Source organism: Pristiophorus japonicus, chromosome 1, assembly GCF_044704955.1.
Source record: "Pristiophorus japonicus isolate sPriJap1 chromosome 1, sPriJap1.hap1, whole genome shotgun sequence".
Classification (NCBI taxonomy): Eukaryota; Metazoa; Chordata; class Chondrichthyes; family Pristiophoridae; genus Pristiophorus; species Pristiophorus japonicus.
In genome coordinates, this window is record NC_091977.1 from 187284133 (window position 1) to 187305460 (window position 21328).

At 41.0% G+C, this 21328-nt stretch overlaps 1 protein-coding gene across 2 annotated transcripts in view; it reads left to right on the top strand.

Moving 5' to 3' along the window:
* The window catches only part of tmem167a (transmembrane protein 167A), a 40171-nt gene that overhangs the window by 8927 nt on the left and 9916 nt on the right, over positions 1-21328 (top strand). For both annotated transcript variants that reach the window (XM_070866875.1, XM_070866865.1), the window contains 2 exons: positions 392-501; positions 13398-13432. In XM_070866875.1, the coding sequence (XP_070722976.1) occupies positions 392-501; positions 13398-13432 (145 nt within the window). The remainder of the gene's footprint in view (positions 1-391; positions 502-13397; positions 13433-21328) is intronic.

The window sequence follows — 21328 nt, forward strand, 5'->3', positions numbered from 1 at the left end:
ATCTGAAGGTTGGACTGGCTAATTGATATTTTGGAAATGTACCTCATGTTTACATTTAAGGAAAAACTGATGGCACGTAGGTTGGATTTCACTCTTAAATGTGTAGGGCAGTTAGTGGTTTAAACAAGATCCTAGAGGATTGTATGGTTCAAGCGAACCAGACTTGTACCTGTATTGTTTTTATTTAAAACATCAACCTTGTGCTCCCTGCAATCCTCATGAAGCTATAGGAATACTGTCAAATCTTGCATTTTATCCAAGATGTACAAACATTCCTGTTTTCCTATTCCATTTATTTGTTTGCACTGTTATTTTTCAAAGGTCTGAATTTGCAGTAATCTGTATTCCAACAGGACACAAATAAGACTCATTGCAATTTTTATCCCCACAGTCGGCAATTTTCAACTTTCAGAGTCTACTGACGGTGATATTACTCCTGATTTGTACCTGTGCTTACATCAGGGCATTAGCTCCCAGTGTTCTGGACAAGAATAAAACTGGGTAAGTGCACTATATAACAGCAGTGAAAAAATAGCTGTATGCAAACAGGCTGTACTTGAGTAATATGTTTAATACTAGGTGTTCATAATCGCTAATGACTAGCAATTTTCAGCCTTTGGAGGTTAATTGATGATGGTTTGTCCCTAACCCATTTATCCCTAAATTAACTCCTTTCACATTCTGTGCTGTGATTTCTGAAAGTGCAGAGGTCTATTTAATGTTTAATCTGCAGGTAACAAAACAGCAAAACTTCAATTTGAGCTAATTTCATCCATCATATGTTAAAGCTTTATCATTGCAAATCTTTCTGAATCACCAACTCTTGTGTAAAGTCCATTGTGGCACTATTGTATTACAAGATACCCATTTTGTTATGTTTTGAAATGAACATAGCCAGATTTACTGTTCTGTGTCTTGTGTTTGTATTACTGTTGTCTGTCTTACCATAATGAATTATGCCTTTATTTTATGAATTTCAATGGTCTAAGTAAGTGTGGTTACTGTTAATGACCTACTGCTAGACGTGCATTTAAACAACCCATTTGAGAATTCCTTTTTAGCTAGTCTCTTAAACAGCGGCTGAACTTGTGACTTTTCATGAGACCTTAAAGTGCATTTTATTTGACAAACTATTAGGTAACTTTTTAAAAACAGATGTGCTTCATCTTTTTCAATTGAATTTGTAATTAATGTTGATGCCATTTTAACATCTTAACTGGCCTGTGTTATCTTCTGAACACATTTTATGGGGCCTATTGGTGGCTAGCAGATCTGTATATTGTTCATTTTAAAAGGAGGAAACACTACTTGCAGTTGATTGAGTTGAGGAGTCCATTCAACAGATCCCCAAATGTAGGATATTGACTAAATGTACAAATCCATTGCTTCACACTACAGTTCAAGACGTAGCATTTGATCAGCAAAACAAAAACAGCTGTAAGATTCTCTAATTTTCTCATGCAAATCTCGGTCACAATGTCCAGCAACCTGCTCCTAGGTCCCTATTTGTGCGCTGACTTAAGTTGATCTCAACGTTTTCTTGGAAAAAAATAAGAAAGGTTTGATGTTTACCTGAGCTGAATGATAGAACTTTAGTCGAACAGATAAAGAAACACACTGTAGTTCAACAGTACAATAATCTTTTCCTTCAGACCATAAGGTTGAAGGATCAAGTCACTGAGAGGCACTTCAGAGCTGCCTGACAAGATATTGCAGTCAGAGGCTTCCTTTGGATAAATGCCTCCGACCCGAAATTGTTTTACGAAAATACCTGGTGGTCCCGGAGGAATGTAGGGTTCCGGTCGGAAGCCTCCATTCGCTGTGCAGCGTGCGGGAACATGTCTTCCAGGTACGTATTTGTATCCTGGAATCACGTGGGCCTGGATCACCAATCACTATGTAGTATCCTCGTTGATAATGGGAGCTCTTTGTACAAGCTTCCATTACTATCAATGCGAATAACCCCTTAAACAAGAAGCACAACACAATAATTTTTTAAAAATCTCTCATTTAAAATTAATTGGAATTGAAAGGAATTTTGGCTCCATATTCATGAGCTGGAGTCCGAGCTGTGGACACTGACACTTCAGGAAGGGGGAGAGTTACCTGGACGTTGTGTTCCAGGAGGCCGTCGCACTCCTTAGATTAATTCATTCAAATTTGGTCCGTGGTCAGGGACAGGAGGGTGTGACTACGAGTGAGGCAAATATGGGGACCCAGGAGGTAGTGATGGAGGAGCTTCAGCCCTTGCTCTTGTCCAACAGGTATGAGATTCTTGCTCCCTGTATGGGTGGGAGTAAGGACTGCAGGGAGGATGAGCAAACTGACCACAGCACTGTGGTACGGGGGGGCCATTCAAGTGGGGACAGCAAAAAGAAATGTGGCAGTGGTAGGGGATAGTATAGCTAGGGGGATAGCTACTGTTCTTTTCAGCCAAGAGCATGAGTCCCGAAGGCTGTGTTGCCTTCCCGGTGCCAGGGTTAAGGACGTCTCCTCTCTGCTGGAGAGAAACTTGGAGTGGGAGGGGGAAGATCCAGTTGTCGTGGTCCACGTAGGTGCCAATGACATAGGTAGAACAAAGAAAGAGGTTCTGCTGAGGGAGTATAAGCAGCTAGGGACTAAATTAAAAAGCAGAACCACAAAGGTAATCTCTGGATTACTACCTGAGCCACGAGCAAATTTGCATAGGGTAAACAGGATCAGAGAGATTTACGCGTGGCTCAAAGATTGGTGTGGGAGGAATGGGTTTCGATTCATGGGGGCACCAGTACTGGGATAGGAGGGACCTGTTCCGTCAGGACGGGCTTCATTTGCACCAGGCTGGGGCCAGTGTCCTGGCGAATCGAATAATTAGGGCTGGTGGGTGGGGAGATCCAGTGAGCGGAAATTTAAAAAGTCAAAGAGAAAGGAGAAGACAAACTGCAGGGTAGCGATAGGAGTAATGATAACCAGAGTGTGACAAGTAGAGACGGAACGAATACACATAGGACAAAATTAAAAGCTCTATATCTGAATACACGAAGCACTCGTAACAAGATAGATGAGTTGACAGCACAAAGAGAAATAAATGGGTTGATCTGATTGCCATTGCAGAGACGTGGTTGCAAGGTGGCCAAGGCTGGGAACTAAAAATTCAGGGGTATTTGTCATTTCGTAAAGATAAGCAGAAAGGAAAAGGAGGTGGTGTAGATCTGTTAATAAAAGATGAAATCCGAGCAGTAGTGAGAAATGATACTGGCTCAGAAGATCAAGATGTAGAATCAGTTGGGGTGGAGATAAGAAATAATAAGGGAAAGAACTCACTGGTGGGAGTGGTCTACAGGCCCCCAAACAGTAGCCACTCTGCAGCACAGAGTATAAATCAAGAAATAACGGAGCTTGTAAGAAAGGTACGGCAATAATCATGGGCGATTTTAATCTTATTGATTTGGACAAATCAAATTGGCAAAGGTATCCTTGAGGAAGAGTTCCGAGGGATGGTTTCTTGGAACAATACGTTGTAGAACCAACCAGAGAGCAGAATATTTAAAATCTGATAATGCGTAGCGAGTCTGGATTAATTAATAACCTTGTAGTGAAGGATCCTCTTGGAGAGTGATCATAGCATGCTAGAATTTCAAATTCAGTTTGAGGGCGAGAAAGCTAGGTCTCAAACTAGTGTTCTGAACTTTAAATAAAGGTAATGACAAAGGTATGAAGGCAGAGTTGGTTAAAGTGGACTTGGAAAATATATTAAAGGCTAAGACTGTAGAAAAGCAGTAGCAAACATTTTAAGGACATATTTCATAACTCAGCAAAGATTTATTCCAGTGAGAAAAAAAGATGCTAAGAGAAGGATGAATCATCTCTGGCTAACTAAGGAAGTAAAGGATGGTATCCTATTGAAAACAAAGGCATACAATGTTGCGAAGGACAGTGGCAGGCCAGAGGATTGGAACATTTTTAGAAACCAGCAAAGCGCAACTAAAAAAAAATGATAAACACAAAAGATAGCATATGAGAGTAAACTAGCAAGAAATATAAAAACAGAAGTAAGAGCTTCTACAGGTATATAAAAAGAAAGCAAGTAGCTAAAATAAAAGTTGGTCCCTTAGAGGATGAGACTGGAGAATTAATAATGGGAAACAGGGAAATGGCAGAGACTTTGAACAAAATATTTTGTATCGGTCTTCGGTAGAGGACACTAAAAACATCCCAATAATTTGATAATCAAGGAGCTATTGGGCGGCGGGGGGTGGTGAGGTGGATTTAAAACAATCACTATCACCAAGGTAAAGTACAAGGCAAACTAATAGGACTAAAGGTGGACAAGTCCCCTGAACCTGATGGCCTGCATTCTGGGATCTTAAAAGAAGTGGCTGCAGAGATAGTGGATGCATTGGTTGTAATCTACCAAAATTCCCTGAATTCTGGAGAGGTCCCAGCAGACTGGAAAACCGCAAATGTAACACCCCTATTTAAGAAAGCAGGGAGACCGAAAGCAGGAAACTCTAGACCAGGTAACCTAACATCTGTCATTGGGAAAATGCTGGAGTCCATCATTAAGGAAGTAGTAGCAGGACATTTAGAAAAGCATAATACAGTCAAGCAGAGTCAGCAGGTTTTATGAAGGGGAAATCATGATTGACAAATTTGCTGGAGTTCTTTGAGGATGTAACGAGCAAGGTGGATAAAGGGGAACCAGTAGATGTCGTGTATTTGGATTTCCAGAAAGCATTCGATAAGGTGCCATACAAGGTGATTGCACAAGATAAGAGCTCACTGAGTTTGGGGTAATATATTAGCGTCGATAGAGGACTGGCTAACAGAAAACAGAGAGTCAGGATAAATGGGTCATTTTCAGGTTGGCAAACACTAACTAGTGGGGTGCCACAGGGATGAGGGCTGGGGCCTCAGCTATTTACAATTTATATCAATAACTTGGATGAAGGGACCGAGTGTAACGTAACCACATTTGCTTATCATACAAATATAGGTGGGAAAGCAAGTTGTGAGGAGCACATAAAGAATCTACAAAGGGATATAGATAGGCTCAGTGAGTGGGCAAAAATTTGGCAGATGGAATGTAATGTGGGAAAATGTGAGGTTATCCACTTTGGTAGGAAAAATAAAAAAGCAAATTATTATTTAAATGGAGAGTGATTACAAAATGCCGTAGGACAGAGGGATCTGGTGATTCTTGTACATGAAACGCAAAAAGTTAGCGTGCAGGTACAGCAAGTAATTAGGAAGGCAAATGGAATGTTGGTCTTTATTGCAAGGGGGATGGAGTATAAAAGTAGGGAAGTACTACTCCAACAGTAGAGCATTGATAAGACCACACCTGGAGTACTGTGTACAGTTTTGGTCTCCTCATTGTAAGAATTCGGCAAAAACATCGACAGCAAAAGCATATACTTTTGGACTTAAACGTTTTGACATTGCTTTAATTTGGCTGTTACTGCAGAAGGGCAGATATCCTGATGTTGGACAGGTCTGGACATGTCCCACAGGAATGCACATGAGGTGGGCAGGAATGGCTGAAATGGCAGGAAGATAGTTGATGGGATGGGAGGGGGGGGGCCTTTGTCATGTAATCAGTGAGAGATCGAGGATTGGTCGGTGCGGTGCTCAAGACACAAAGGAAGCTTTTCGACCACCCAGACTTGTTGGAGCCTTATCCAGGTACAGGACAGTTGACAAAGGCACCCACCATCCGCAAAAGTTTTATATTTTGATCTTTCAGTTGCACTGCCTGAGGCGAAGTACTGATTTTTGGCACGAGGAATTCAGAAGCATTTTGCAGGTATAAGAGAGGCAGTTTTTGGCTGCCATCTCTCCCTCTCTCTCTCTCCCTCTCTTTCTCTCTCTCCTACGCTTACTCGCTTCATTCAACGCACAAGGACTGAGCACTCAGTCTGGGATGAAGAGAAGAAACACCATCTACAAGCAAAGAGAGCCTTGTTATTTTGATTGGGAAGCTGACTGGACTTGAATACCACAGATTGGTACAGAACCAGAAGATACACCTCATTGGGAGAAGCAGCGAGTAAGCCAGAGGGGTAATTGGTGAACATTTATCCCAGCCCGCACATCTTTAAGACCACCGCATAGTGTGAAGGGGTGTCGTGTGTCCCAACCAAGCTATAGGGGTTTAGTCGGGAGATTTTTGCACGGATCGTAAGCGTACGCACTTTTCTGTTGGACAGATTCGGTGGTGCACTTTTGAATCCGAGTAGGGGTGTTTTAGTTGAATGAATAAAAGCATTGTGACGGTTGAGACTGAAAGATCTGGCTATAACTGTATTTCTGTTCATCACTATAATTCTGGTGTCTAGAACTGTTGTAAGGGGGGTGATTCAAAACCACCAAGGGCAAAACCACTTACATTATTTAAGGAAGGATATACTTGCATTGGAGGCAGTTCAGAGAAGGTTCATGAGATTGATTCCTGAGCTGAAGGGGTTGTCATATGAAGAAAGGTTGGGCCTATACTCCTTGGAGTTTAGAAGAATGAGATATGATTTTATTGAAGCATATAAGATTCAGAGGTGGTAGATGCAGAGAGGATGTTTTCCCATGAGGGAATCTAGAACTAGGGGGCATAGTTTCAGAATAAGGGATTGCCCATTTAAAACCGAAATAAGGAGGAATTTCCTTTTGAGGGTTGTGAATTTTTGGAATTCTCTACCCTAGAGAGCTGCGAAGGCTGGGTCTTTGTCTATCTCCACCTTAAATATATTCATATTGTTGAATGGTAAGGGAGTCAAGGGTTATGGGGAGCGGGCGGGGAAGAGGAGTTCAGATCAGCCATGATATTAAATGGCGGAGCAGGCTTGAGGGGCCAAATGGCTTACTCTTGCTCCTATTTCTTATGTTCTTATCATGTTTTAGCAATGTTTTCATTTTTTTTAATTTAAAAAAATTTTTGATTGTGTTTTAATAGGAATAAAAATTAACTTACCATAATGGACAGGGTTTTTAATATAAAAATAAAAGAAAAATGTAATTTAATCAATGTTTTAAAACTCTTACGCTGGTAAAAGTAGGCTATAAACCTGCTTTTAACAAGCTTAAGAGTTTGAAGGACATTCGCTGGGCAAGAGTTGGACAAATAGCCCAATCTCTACCCTGCGGATGTCCCTCCTGCAGGGATGCATTCAAAAGCCAGTTCTTGAACCATTCGCATTGCGCCCTGAGAACCGGCATTTGCGAGGCCTCTTCGGGTGCGTGCGCACACCCGGCGAGGCCGCAATTTTCGGCCCATTAAGTCTATTCTCGGTCAATTCACAGGGAAGTAATTTTTTCATGCAAGGTGGAAGTGCCTGCCTAGGTATACTACAGAGAGAAATGCATTGACACAGCACATATATACAATTAGAATAAGGGTTACACCAATGTTGCATAGCCAAGCCTCTGAGGAGCTACCATCTCTACTTGGATCAGTTAAGTAGATGATGTATCCTAACTTCTACTGGATTCAACACCAGTAACTGTTTGAAGTCCCTTCAAAGATGTTTGCTGCAACATTAACTATAGATTGGGGGTGGGTGCATGTAAACATGCCTCGCTCGTCCATTGAAACCCAAAAAAGTATATTAAACCATACCCACTAAGCACTTGCCAAATAGAGTGCAGTGCAAGTGATTAGAAGCCACAACTGAAACATTATATCTGGAGGGAGAAAGAAACTGGCAGAAGGAGTTGGCCCATTTCCATTGTAAATCTGCATGTACATCTTGCATCTCTGCAATGACGCCAAATGAGCCATATAACTAAAGTCAAACTAGGATCTGTTTGACATTTTGCATTGAATGTGAAACTATCAGGAGGCAGTCTGAGATCAATTTGGTCTTCCACCAGTTAGTTATACCATAACTAGTACAAAGCTAAATTTTTAAGGTACACATGTGCATATTGTCAAACTAGTGGGTATAATTGAACTATGCCCTTGCAATTTGCCTCCTGAGACTAAGCTTTAAATCCAGTCCAGACTGATGGAGTAATACTCCCCCCGTTTCTACAGCTGTAAAGATCCTAAATTAAGTTTAGATAGTTGTAACCTAGTTCCTTGTAGACATGATTTAATAGCACAAAACTGTCTGTAATCTGGTACAGATTGGCAGTTTTGCTGAGTGAGGCTGTAGGAATGCTGATGTGGGAAATGGAAAACTTCACACTGGTGCAGCAGGGTGTATCCTACTGACGTTGGAGGTGAGTTATGTTCTTGGAGCAGGGAAGAATGTCTGTTTTGTCTGCATTTGGCCAATAAGGTACCTAGTGTCTGTTGCCAATACTGGGTAGGAAAAGTGGAAGTGTTCTGTTTTTTCTGAAACTGAAGTTGTGTGAATGTAAATTGGGTTGATGTGATTTTACTCCTCACACCATTAAATCCTATTGAATAATGTGTGCCTCTAATAAGCATTTTGTTAATTCACAGAATTTTATGACCCTAGATAATATAAAGTTTCCTCATTGAGGCTATTCAGAAACATGTAGAAGTCAAAGGATTGATTTCCTGAGGAATGCTGTTAGCTGCTTTTCCCAATTCTAGAAATAGCCCTTTTACAATTTCCCTGTTTTTTTTTTGTGTAGCCATTTTTCAAACCATTTTGCTACGTCACTGACTCCATTAGTCATCACCTTTGCTACCACTTTCATGAGGTACTTTATCAAATTACTTCTAACAGGGATATTTTTTAAAGTACTAATTTAAGAGTTTTAAAGAAATCCTAAGATAATGTGCATTCATAAATGTGTGGAAAGATCATAAAACATTTGAGAACATAAAACAAAAAATAGGAGCAGGTGTAGGCTATTTGGCCTTTCGAGCCTACTCTGCCATTTCTACCTCAACTCCACCTTCCCACACTATCCCCATATCCTTCGATTCCCTTAGTATCCAAAAATCCATCACTCTCTGTCTTGAATATACTCAACAACTGAGTGTCCCTAGCCCTCTGAGGTAGAGAATTTCCAAGATTCACAACCCTCTGGCCCAAATTGCCCCTCCTGAAAGCAGCAGCCACTGGACGGCGCGGAATGGCCGCTGACTCTCAGTAGAGGGGCAGCCATTTTAGAAATTGCCTTTCCTCAGGAGCGGAGCGGTGTCCGAGACCCCCTCGCGAAATTTCTCCGCGGGAGTCGGTCCACCACTGGCCGGTACCCCCGACAGTTTTTGCTGTCTGTGCACTCTCTGAAATGGTGGCGAGGACGCACTGCCGCAGCCGCCATGTTGGTTTTTTCTTTTGTTGACTCATGACGTCATCCGCGCGGTGACGTTATCAGCGCGGCGTTGACCGCTGTGGACACTCTGTCCAGCCCCCACTTCCGCCCTGCTCCGCCCCCATGATGATCCACTTCTGCCCTGCTGGGGAAAAAATCTAGAGGAGCTGAATTTCACCAGATATAGCACACTTCAAAAAGGGTAGGGGCGCCCCGTTTCTGGCGGAGGCCAGTTTCTACCCGAGTGAAGAAATGTCTCCTCATTTCAGTCCTAAATGGCCAACCCCACATTCTGAGCATATCAACAAGCAATCTTGAACCCCTCCTGATGGTCTTGAAAAATGAACAGTCCTATAATTCTAGTAACGATGATCCACCTCTTTAAAACAAAATCTGTCATATCTACTGCTTCTTCATAAGGTGCTAAATATTTCTGCTAAAGTTTTAATTAAGAATCCCCAGATGAATGCTTTCTGCTTGTCATTTCTATCAATGCCTTTGAACTATCACTTCTAATATCTGTCTACCTTTCAATGAAGTGCCAATAGATTGATTGTGTGATTTAAGATGATGCCACAGTGATTTTAATAGTTACCATTTTCAATGGCCTCTAAACTAAATTCCATCTTTAAATTTCTGCACAGTATGTGCTGTCTGTTGACTTTGCAAGTACAACTGTGTCAATGCTGGTATGTTCTTTATTTCCCAGTGAAGAAAATTAGACTGTAGTCGTCTCAAGGAAGTAAAATAGAGCTTTGTACAGTTGAACAGATGGTTCCCATATAGTATCTTGAGTATGATATGAAGGCTTAATTGCCTGGCCACCCCTTTGTGATCTGTAGGTTCTTGGTATTTTTTATGAATGAACAAAGGAGTAGTTCCCAGCTACTGAAAGCATAACAAAATCATGCACAATGAAGATTTGAAAAGGAATAGGGATGTTTTCAACTGAGATTTAAAATCCACCCATAGAAAATGTTAAATTAAGTGTAAAGTATCATTGGAAAGGAAATTGCTTCTCGATTTTAGGAGTAAATAGTAACCAGGCTCTTCAGCCTTTACATCAGACTTTGTTTCTGTCTTTGTTCGAGAAACTCGATAAAATAATTTTTTGCAACCTATAGTGTAAGAACCAAAGTACAACCGTTCTTCTTTTAAAAAAAAAATGACATTAATTGTTTGCATTCTGCACAAGCAGTCACCTGTTCCTTGCCTGCTTCTAATCTTTGCTGTTTTATTTTAATTGAGATTTAATCCTTGATAGCTTGCTGATTGATAAAGTGCATTGTGGAAATGATTTTTTTTAAACGTGTGGGGAGCCATTAGCTACTTGGAGTCATGTATTTTTTTTCTATTTTTATTGGATTATAGAACTTTTAATATGGCAAGTTTTTTAGAACATGGTTATTAATTACTCTGGGAAAGTTTAATTACCATTCATTTTAATTAAATTTGATGGGGCATTTTTTTCTCCCCTCTCCCAATTATAAATTCAGGTTTTATTTTGTATCATAATGGTATAGATAAGTTCATACCCACAATATTTTACCCCACTTTGGGTTCCTTATTTCAGTTTTGTCACAGGAGAAAAGGGGCAAGCTGAGGCCAAGCACCCCACAAAAGAGGAAGGAAATGCTTCCAAATGTCCAAGCAGCTGGTTCAGAGCAGCATTGCTGGAGGCCTGAAAACCGGGATAGTGGTAAAAAAAAATTGGGAAGAAAAATCTATTTCGATTACAAATCAATCTTGTGTTTATATTCTGTAGACGTTTGTGAATTCCTTCCTCATAACTTAGTATCTTGTGAAGTCATTTTTCACTCGACACTTGATACAGAATTTGTGGTCAGTGGCAAAGTGACGCGATCGTCCTGACCTCGAAGAAAGTTGCCTATGAACATAATAGGAGCAGGAGTAGGCCACCTGGCCCCTCAAGCCTGCTCCGCCATTTAATAAGATCATGGCTGATCTGATCATGGACTCCGCTCCACTTCACTGCCCGCTCCCCATAACACGTTATTCCCTTAGCGCTCACAAATCTGTCCATCTCTGCCTTAAATATATTCAATGACCCAGCCTCCACAGCTCTCTGAAGCAAAGAATTCCATAGATTTACAACCCTCTGAAGAAATTTCTCCTCATCTCAGTTTTAAATGGGCGGTCCCCTTATTCTGAGACGAAGTCACCCAGTTTTAGTTTCCCTTATGAGTGGGAAATATCCTCTCTGCATCCACCTTGTTGGGTCCCCTCATTATCTTATGTTTCAATAAGATCACACCTCATTCTTCTGAACTCCAATGAGTATAGGCACAACCTACTCAACCTATAGGTCAACCCCCTCATCTCCAGAATCAACCTAGTGAACCTCCTCTGAACAGTCTCCAATGCAAGTATATCCTGCCTTAAATATGGAGACTAAAACTATATGCAGTACGCCAGGTGTGGCCTCACCAATACCCTGTACAGTTGTAGCAGGACTTCTCTGCTTTTATACTCCAACCCCCTTGCAATAAAGGCCTCCATTCCATTTGACTTCCCAATTACTTGCTGTACCTGCATATTAACTTTTTGTGTTTCATGCACCAGGGCCCCCAGGTCCGTCTGTACTGCAGCACTTTGCAATTTATCTCCATTTAAATTATAATTTGCTTTTCTATTATTTCTGCCAAAGTGGATAACCTCACATTTTCTCACATTATACTCCATCTGCCAAATGTTTGCCCACTCACCTTAGCCTGTCTATATCCCTTTGCAGATTTTTTGTGTCCTCCTCACAATTTGCTTTCCCACCCATCTTTGTATCATCAGCAAACACATTACCAGATCTAAAATAGTCTGCTCCCTGGTTGACTCAGTGTTGTAGTGAAAGTTACAACTAAGGAATACCTGAAGCTTAAAAATGGCCTTGCGTTTCAGTATTATCTCTCTCTTTTCCCCCCCCCCAAATCAAAATGTTACTTCTATCTACATAGTGTTTTGTATGAACCCTCAAGTTCAGCCTTTTAAATTGGTTCAGCTTATGTCTAAACTTACTGATTTTCATTTAATGTTTCTGTTGTTTTTGAATTAATCCAGGCAACACATTTTCAGGGTTCTCTCAATTATCAATATATTTTCACAAAAATAAAATACTGTTTTCACTATCGAAGCTAGTATTGAAAAGACTTTTAAGCATATTACATTTTAAGATTCAGATATTCATAAACCACTAGAGTTTCTCTGTTAATTATAATCTTATTAACCTCAAAGCCTTCCATAATTCTATATCTTTAAGCATGCAATTTCAAAGTGTGCATTGTGTATTCATCTAAAATGAATAGGAAAGTGGCAATCAAAAATGTTTATTTTTAAAACCGCATCTCAATTTATAGAAGAATTCATGAGTAAAGTGCATCCTTTGTGCCTGAAAGATATTAAATGAAGAACATGGAGGTGTAACTTAGATATCTTTTTATCAGTAAATTAGCATTCTTTAAATCCATCTTCAGTTTTTTTTCATAGCATGATTTTGGATGAATATGAAGTTAATTAACCTAACTAGATATTTCTTTCACGCCTTAGTTTGGCAGATTATGAGTATGTCTACTTCCATTTCCTCCAACTCAATAAAGTGTCATTGTTGATTATGGAACTGCACATCACACTAATGAGTCTGAAATTCTAATTTGGCTGTTCTTGACACTTCTTTTCATCAGTAAGCCCATCCAGCAGATGTACTATTGTCATGGTGCCATCACTCAACAAAGATCTTGTTTATATTCCATATAGTTTCTATGTAATTTATAACCAGCTCCTTGATTTTTATATTTTAAATATATACATTTTATATTTGGTTTCAGGAACAAAACTCCCATTTGATGTTTGATAATTCATACTGTATTAGAGTGGGTGATTCTTGGTGTATATTTCCCATAATGACCCTTTAGTGCATACCTACCTGTCTGTCTGGAGTGCCATTCTGCAACAAACTATAGAGGAGTTCTTCACAGAAGTTATTTTTTTACATTGCACAATTGTTTCAGAAAGGTGTTATGTAAGGTGCAGAATACTTTATGTAAAGTACTTTTACTATTTGGTAAGTGGGAAATGAAATGTCAAATCTAAAATGCATTAAAACTGTAATCATTCAGATTTTCTCATTAGATTTTTTTCAAATGTAATATCTATTGGATTAAAAAGATAATTTTGTTTTCCAGACTTCTGGGAATATTTTGGAAGTGTGCCAGAATAGGTAAGGAAAACTGATATGCTTATTAAAGTACAGGTACAAAGAAAAACTGAGTGCTGTGTTTTTATATTCAGTTTTATTTTTTAACATTTTATTGTGGCAAATCTCCAACAATATTGTTAATAAAGAATGTTGTAGTGAAAGTTACAACTAAGGAATACTTGAAGTCTAAAAATGACCTTACATTTTAATATAAATATTCCCCATTAAAATGTTATTTCTATCTACATAACTTTTTGTCTGAACACTAGTTTAGCCTTTTAAATTGGTTCAGCTGATGTCTAAACTTTCTGATATTCAATGTTTCTGTTGTTTTTGAATTAATACAGACAACAAATTTTCAGACCCCTTTCAGCTGTCATGATGACAATTACCCATTCCACAACCATGGCCCCAGCCTCAGCTGCCATGATGTAGTTACCCCCTCATTCCTGTACCTCTGCTTTGCTTTTCATTTGTGTATCTCACCAAGTGTCAGCCTTTGTCTCCCCTGCTGCCCAAGGCTTCCTGTTCTGATTGGCCTTTGTCTTTCTCATGCACTGCCTATCTGTCTCCACTCAATTCTCTTCTTTTTCCCTCCCCTGCTGGAGCTCAGCTCAGTCTTTGATGAGGACTTGATTCCAGAATTATACTATTACAAAGCCAAATGCACTTTATCAATGCAAAAATAGCAGTGTAACTACATCCTTAAATGGTAACTCTCCCTGCCAATTCAGCACTGGAGGAATGCAGTGCATTCTAGTCAGGTGTTGCCACCATCGATTGCAACTCTCCTTCCTGGCTTCAGTCCAGGTAATTGCTGTTGATTTAAGATACAAGGAAACAATGTTTAAAATCAGCAATTGGAGTCAGGACTGGAGTCTGGAGGGGAAGTTTCAATTTAAATACTGAAGTCTTGGATGAGCAGGGTTTATGGCTTTACACAATTTATTGCCATATGCAATTTGGATGTGCCTCTGCTCAGTTTTTTATGTTTAAATCCACAAGTATAAGATGAAAAATAAACGGCATAATATACCTACCTACAAATGGAATGTAAATGAGGAAAATTATGTCTGAGTTCCTGGTGTCTAGCATTGCTAGGGCCCTGGTGTGGTAAGGATGAACTTTAAAAATTGCAAAATTGGTCAACTATGCAATTAATTAGTGAAGCAGGCTCCTCAGTTGCATTAAAAATGGCGTTGGTGCCAATGTTCCCTCAATTCTTTTTCCGTGTGTGATTCCATTAATTGGCTGCGCGGCCCATAAAAAATGTTCCATATACATTGTTTCTTCTATGTAAAAGCCGGTGAGTGGCTTGCTTGGGACCTCCAGACCGCTGCATGGCCATATAGCTTGGAAGTAATGTTGGTTGGCGCCCATTTTGACATTTAAATTAGCCTGGGATTTCCAATAGGATCAAGGGCTTCAGCACTGGCAGGTGGAGGTTCTGCTCAGCTGAAGATTCAGCTACCCCAGTAATTTTGGGAGCCATTATATGCAACTGAAATACAGCATATAGACATTAGAATAATTTGGAACTTGGAGATCGGGTTCAGATCAGATTTTCATGTTTGTACAGCTGACTCTGTCGACTGTTAAGTACTGTTCTAAGAATTTCTCTCTTTTTTTGTTTTTTGTTGTTCATCCCTTTTGGGACGACTATGCAAAATGTAGTCCACTGTTTTCTGTATTAAATAACTCTCAATGGGCACGGATTAGTTCAGGGTATTATATTGCTGTATTGAATAGGTTTCTGTTTTTCAAGAATTTTAAATAGTTGGGAATAGTGAAGCATTTTGCGCTTTCAATCAAACTATTGAGGTCCATTTACATCGATTAATAACAAAGACTACTCTCTTGCTGCCAGAGTAGCACCCCATTTCAAAGGGTCCATCTATGTTGTGTACAGTCTAAGCTTTCCAGTGCTGTGAAATAAATTGTGCAATGTCTGCTCTTACTCTTGCTTTTCAGACCAGACAAAAAGGGAAGAGAAAAATATGGTTTCTTAAATAAATTAGTTATACTGTAATCTAAGGTATGTGCCACTATGTATATGTTAACTCTCTCCTTTTTTTACTACTCTGTTGCATTTTATAAAAATATACTAATTTGTAGCAGCAAGATCTTGTAAAAACTTTTGAAGATTTTAGTAGGTTACATTTTTGATTTCTGCAGGTAAATATTCTGAGCTTTTTTAAAATAAAAAAAAATTAAAATTGTTGCATATTTCCTCTCTAAGGCCCCAAGTTTCCACATGATTTGCTCCTGATTTTTAGGAGCAACTGGTGGAGAATGGATTATCTTAGAAATCGCAATTCTCCACATTTAAGTTTTCTGCTGTTCTAGTCAGTTAGAACAGTTTCACTTTTGAACAGAATTTTTTTTTCAAAAAGGGGCGTGTCCGGCCACTGACACCTGATTTGAAAGTTTCCACAGTGAAAACGTACTCCAAACTAACTTAGAATGGAGCAAGTGAAGATTTTTGTAGGCCTGAAAAAAATCTTGTCTACACATTAGAAAATCAGGCGCAGGTTACAAATTAGGCGTCCGGAACGAGGTGGGGGGGCGGGAGGGCGGGAGAGAGAAGGGAAGTCATTACATTCTACAATAAATCCTTAGTTATACTTATACAAATATTATACAAATAATTCCAACCTGAATAAAAATTTATAAGCAAAGAAAAGATTAAATAAACCATGTTCCTACCTGTGTGAAAGTGCTTCAGGCAGGGAGAAGGCTGCAGGAAGCCTCAAGTTGAGGCAGCCGTTCCTGACGGCAGGGGAGGGAAGGCAGTAAGGGCCCGACCGACGGCGGCAGCCGTTCCCGACGGCAGGGGAGGGAAGGCAGTAAGGGCCCGACCGACGGCAGCAGCCGTTCCCGACGGCAGGGGAGGGAAGGCAGTAAGGGCCCGACCGACGGCAGCAGCCGTTCCTGACGGCGGGGGGGGGGAGGCAGTAAGGGCCCGACCAACGGCAACGGGGGGGAGGCAGGGAGGAGGCAGCCGTTCCCGATGGCCGGGGGTTGGGGAGGCAGCGGGGGGGAGGCAGTGAGAAGGCTGCAGGAAGCCTCAGAAGTTGAGGCAGCCATTCCTGACGACAGGGACGGGGAGGCCCCCCTGCCGTCGGTCGGGCCGTCGGGAAACGGCTGCCTCAACTTCTGAGGCTTCCTGCAGCCTTCTCACTGCTGCAAGAAGCCTCAGTGCTGATCATGGAAGGGCAATGTAGTTTTATTAAAAAATGTTAAAAATTGAACAGCTACAAAGAACTACAAAAATGGCCGAGTGCCAATGTTTCCTTCACACTGCGCGAACGCTCCAACGCGCACGCGCAGGGTTGCCGGCACGAAAAAAACTCATTTAAATGGTACCCGCCCCCTCCTACTTACAAAATCGGCGCGAGTGGTAGGCTCCGCCCCCTGGGCGCCGCGCCAAGCTGACATCGAGCTGCAAAGCGCTCGAGAATAGCGCGTTTTTTTTTCAGGTGCCGTTTTCGGCACGAAAAACGGGCGCCCAGCTCGGAGGGGTGCCTGTTTTGCCGCGTGTGGAAACTTGGGGCCTAAGTGTGGAGACACTCATTGGGATATAGCTCGTTGAGCTGTGATCGCCCCCTAGTATCTTGCATATATGGTCATTGTTCACATGTGAGCATTGACTGAGTCCGATTAAGACGGCCATTATGTTCAACACCAATCCTATCCTCACTGAGTTTCCATACGCATGGACTTCTGGTAGGGGTCACTATAATAGGAATCAAGAGAAATTAGCCAGTTCTTTTTTTTTTCCCTGGGTCCTGTGACCAATTGTAGGTCGCCTGCTCTGGGTGAGATCACCTAATTTAGGACAGGCTATGGATCAAATCTAGGACTTTCTTGGTCTATGTTGCTCAGGAATGGAAACCTTCCTCTGAGTCAGCAAAGACGTGAGCGCCCTTTTACACTGCAAAACCAGAATATAATATCTGTTTTAAGAATCTGGTATACTGTCTGTCAATCTGGAATTTTTTTTGGGGGGGGGGGGAATTTTATCGAAATGTGAGACATTTTAGTTGCTAGCTTCTGAAAAACCTTATGTATTCACAAGCTGTTCATCACCTGATAAGAGGAGTATAATCAAACTAGGGGAGTTATTTACATATGGCCACAAAACAGGGTAATGTATTTAACCATAGGACGGTAATCTTATTGAGCGGATCAAAAGACAATAGCAAAGTTGAAACCTTTTTAAACCATCATCAATATAATTATTGGTTTGATGAATTGAATCCACGGGGCTATTGTATTCTATTTTGTTTTACTTTTCTCTCTCTCCCCCTTCCGTCCGTCTCCCTCAACCCTATTCTGTCCGGATGTGTAATGGGAGTGCACCTTGGATAGTTGATCATTTGCAATTTTGTGTGGTATGCCTGCAGTTGATGTGTTACAGGTTTTGTACATGTCGTCATTTTCACTCCTCCTTATAGAAATGTGGCATATAACTTTTAGGTTACATGACCTATTACCACTTTGATTTTACCAATATAATTTCTATTGCAATTCACTGTTATTGTAAATAAGATACCTGTATTAGAACATAAGAACATAAGAATTAGGAACAGGAGTAGGCCATCTAGCCCCTCGAGCCTACTCCGCCATTCAACAAGATCATGGCTGATCTGGCCGTGGACTCGGCTCCACTTACCTGCTCGCTCAACCCGGTTTTAAATTGTCTCCCCTGTATTTTTGAGGCAGTGCCCCCTAGTTCTAGTCTCCCCGACCAGTGGAAACAACCTCTCTGCCTCTATCTTGTCTATCCCTTTCATTATTTTAAATGTTTCTATAAGATCACCCCTCATCCTTCTGAACTCCAACGAGTAAAGACCTAGTCTACTCAATCTATCATCATAAGGTAACCCCCTCATCTCCGGAATCAGCCGAGTGAATCGCCTCTACCCCCTCCAAAGCGAGTGTATCCTTCCTTAAGTAAGGTGACCAAAACTGCACGCAGTACTCCAGGTGCAGCCTCACCAATACCCTGTACAGTTGAAGCAGGACCTCCCTGCTTTTGTACTCCATCCCTCTCGCAATGAAGGCCAACATTCCATTCGACTTCCTGATTACCTGCTGCACCTGCAAACTAACTTTTTGGGATTCATGCACAAGGACCCCCCCAGGTCCCTCTGCACCGCAGCATGTTGTAATTTCTCCCCATTCAAATAATATTCCCTTTTACTGTTTGTTTTTTTTCCCCAAGGTGGATGACCTCACATTTTCCGACATTATATTCCATCTGCCAAACCTTAGCCCATTCGCTTAACCTATCTAAATCTCTTTGCAGCCTCTCTCTGTCCTCTACACAACCCGCTTTCCCACTAATCTTTGTGTCATCTGCAAATTTTGTTACACTACACTCTGTCCCCTCTTTCAGGTCATCTATGTATATTGTAAACCGTTGTGGTCCCAGCACCGATCCCTGTGGCACACCACTAACCACCGATTTCCAACCCAAAAAGGACCCATTTATCCCGACTCTCTGCTTTCTGTTAGCCAGCCAATTCTCGATCCATGCTAATACGTTTCCTCTGACTCCGTGTACCTTTATCTTCTGCAGTAACCTTTTGTGTGGCACCTTATCGAATGCCTTTTGGAAATCTAAATACACCACATCCATCGATACACCTCTATCCACCATGCTCGTTATATCCTCAAAGAATTCCAGTAAATTAGTTAAACATGATTTCCCCTTCATGAATCCATGTTGCGTCTGCTTGATTGCACTATTCCTATCTAGATGTCCCGCTATTTCTTCCTTAATGATAGCTTCAAGCATTTTCCCCACTACAGATGTTAAACTAACCGACCTTTTGTTTGCCCCCTTTTTTTAAACTGAGGCGTTACATTAGCTGCTTTCCAATTCGCTGGTACCTCCCCAGAGTCCAGAGAATTTTGGTAGATTATAACCAATGCATCTGCTATAACTTCCGCCATCTCTTTTAATACCCTGGGATGCATTTCATCAGGGCCAGGGGACTTGTCTACTTTGAGTTCCATTAACCTGTCCAGCACTACCTCCCTAGTGATAGTGATTGTCTCAAGGTCCTCTCTTCCTACATTCCCGTGACCAGCAATTTTTGGCATGGTTTTTATGTGTTCCACTGTGAAGACCAAAGCAAAATAATTGTTTAAGGTCTCAGCCATTTCCACATTTCCCATTATTAAATCCCCCATCTCATCTTCTAAGGGACCAACATTTACTTTAGTCACTCTCTTTTCCGTTTTATGCATTGGTAAAAGCTTTTACTATCTGTTTTTATGCTTTGCGCAAGTTTACTTTCGTAATCTATCTTTCCTTTATTGCTTTCTTAGTCATTCTTTGCTGTCGTTTAAAATTTTTCCAATCTTCTAGTTTCCCACTAACCTTTGCCACCTTATACACATTGGTTTTTAATTTGATACACTCCTTTATTTCCTTGGTTATCCATGGCTGATTATCCCTTCTCTTACCGCCCTTCTTTTTCACTGGAATATATTTTTGTTGAGCACTATGAAAGAGCTCCTTAAAAGTCCTCCACTGTTCCTCAATTGTGCCACCGTTTAGTCTGTGTTTCCAGTCTACTTTAGCTAACTCTGCCCTCATCCCACTGTCGTCCCCTTTGTTTAAGCATAGTACGCTTGTTTGAGACACTACTTCCTCACCCTCAACCTGTATTACAAATTCAACCATACTGTGATCACTCATTCCGAGAGGATCTTTTACTAGGAGATTATTATTCCTGTCTCATTACACAGGACCAGATCTAAGATAGCTTGCTCCCTTGTAGGTTCTGTAACATACTGTTCTAAAACAATCCCGTATGCATTCTATGAATTCCTCCTCAAGGCAACCCCGTGCGATTTGATTTGACCAATCGATATGTAGGTTAAAACCCCCCATGATTACTGCCGTTCCTTTTTCACATGCCTCCATTATTCTCTTGATTATTGTCCGCCCCACCGTGAAGTTATTATTTGGGGGCCTATAAACTATGCCCACCAGTGATTTTTTTTCCCCCTTACTAGCTCTAATCTCCACCCACAATGATTCAACATTTTGTTCATTGGAGCCAATATCATCTCTCATAACTGTCCTGATATCATTCTTTATTAACAGAGCTACCCCACCTCCTTTCCCTTCTTGTCTATCCTTCCGAATTGTCAGATACCCCTGTATGTTTAATTCCCAGTCTTGGCCACCCTGCAACCACGTTTCTGTAATGGCCACCACATCATACCCATTTGTAATGATTTGTGCCGTCAACTCATTTACTTTATTTCGAATGCTGCGTGCGTTTAGGTAGAGTGTTTTAATACGAGTTTTTAAACCATGATTTTTAGTTTTGACCCGTCCTGCAGCCTCTTTTTATATTCATACATATTGTCCCTTCCCCTCACCTTGTGGTTTACACTTACCCCAGTGCTACTCTGCTCTGTTGTCTCCTGCCTTTTGCGTTCTTTCTTGGGGTCCTGTTCATCTGCGCTCTCACCCACTCTAACTAGTTCAGCACCCTCTCCTGGGTTCCGAATACTCCTCGCATTGAGGCACCGAGCTTTCAGGCTTGCCTTTTTATTACACTTTGACCCTTTAGAATTTTGCTGTACAGTGGCTCTTTTTGTTTTTTGCCTTGGGTTTCTCTGCCCTCCACTTTTACTCATCTCCTTTTTTGTATTCTAGAATCTAGTCCTATATTTTGGCAATATTTGGATTTATTGTGGGATCTCTTCCATGTTACATGTCTTCAAGGTTATCTTGAAGTTCGAATGATAACATATATTCTATCTGATCGCCACAAAAAGTTGCTCAGAGCTGAATTATAGGTTTAGGAAATTCATCCGTATCCAGTGTTGATGCTGCTCAGGTGTACTACCGCCTTCAGAGGCACAACTTTAACCATCCTTTGACTGTCC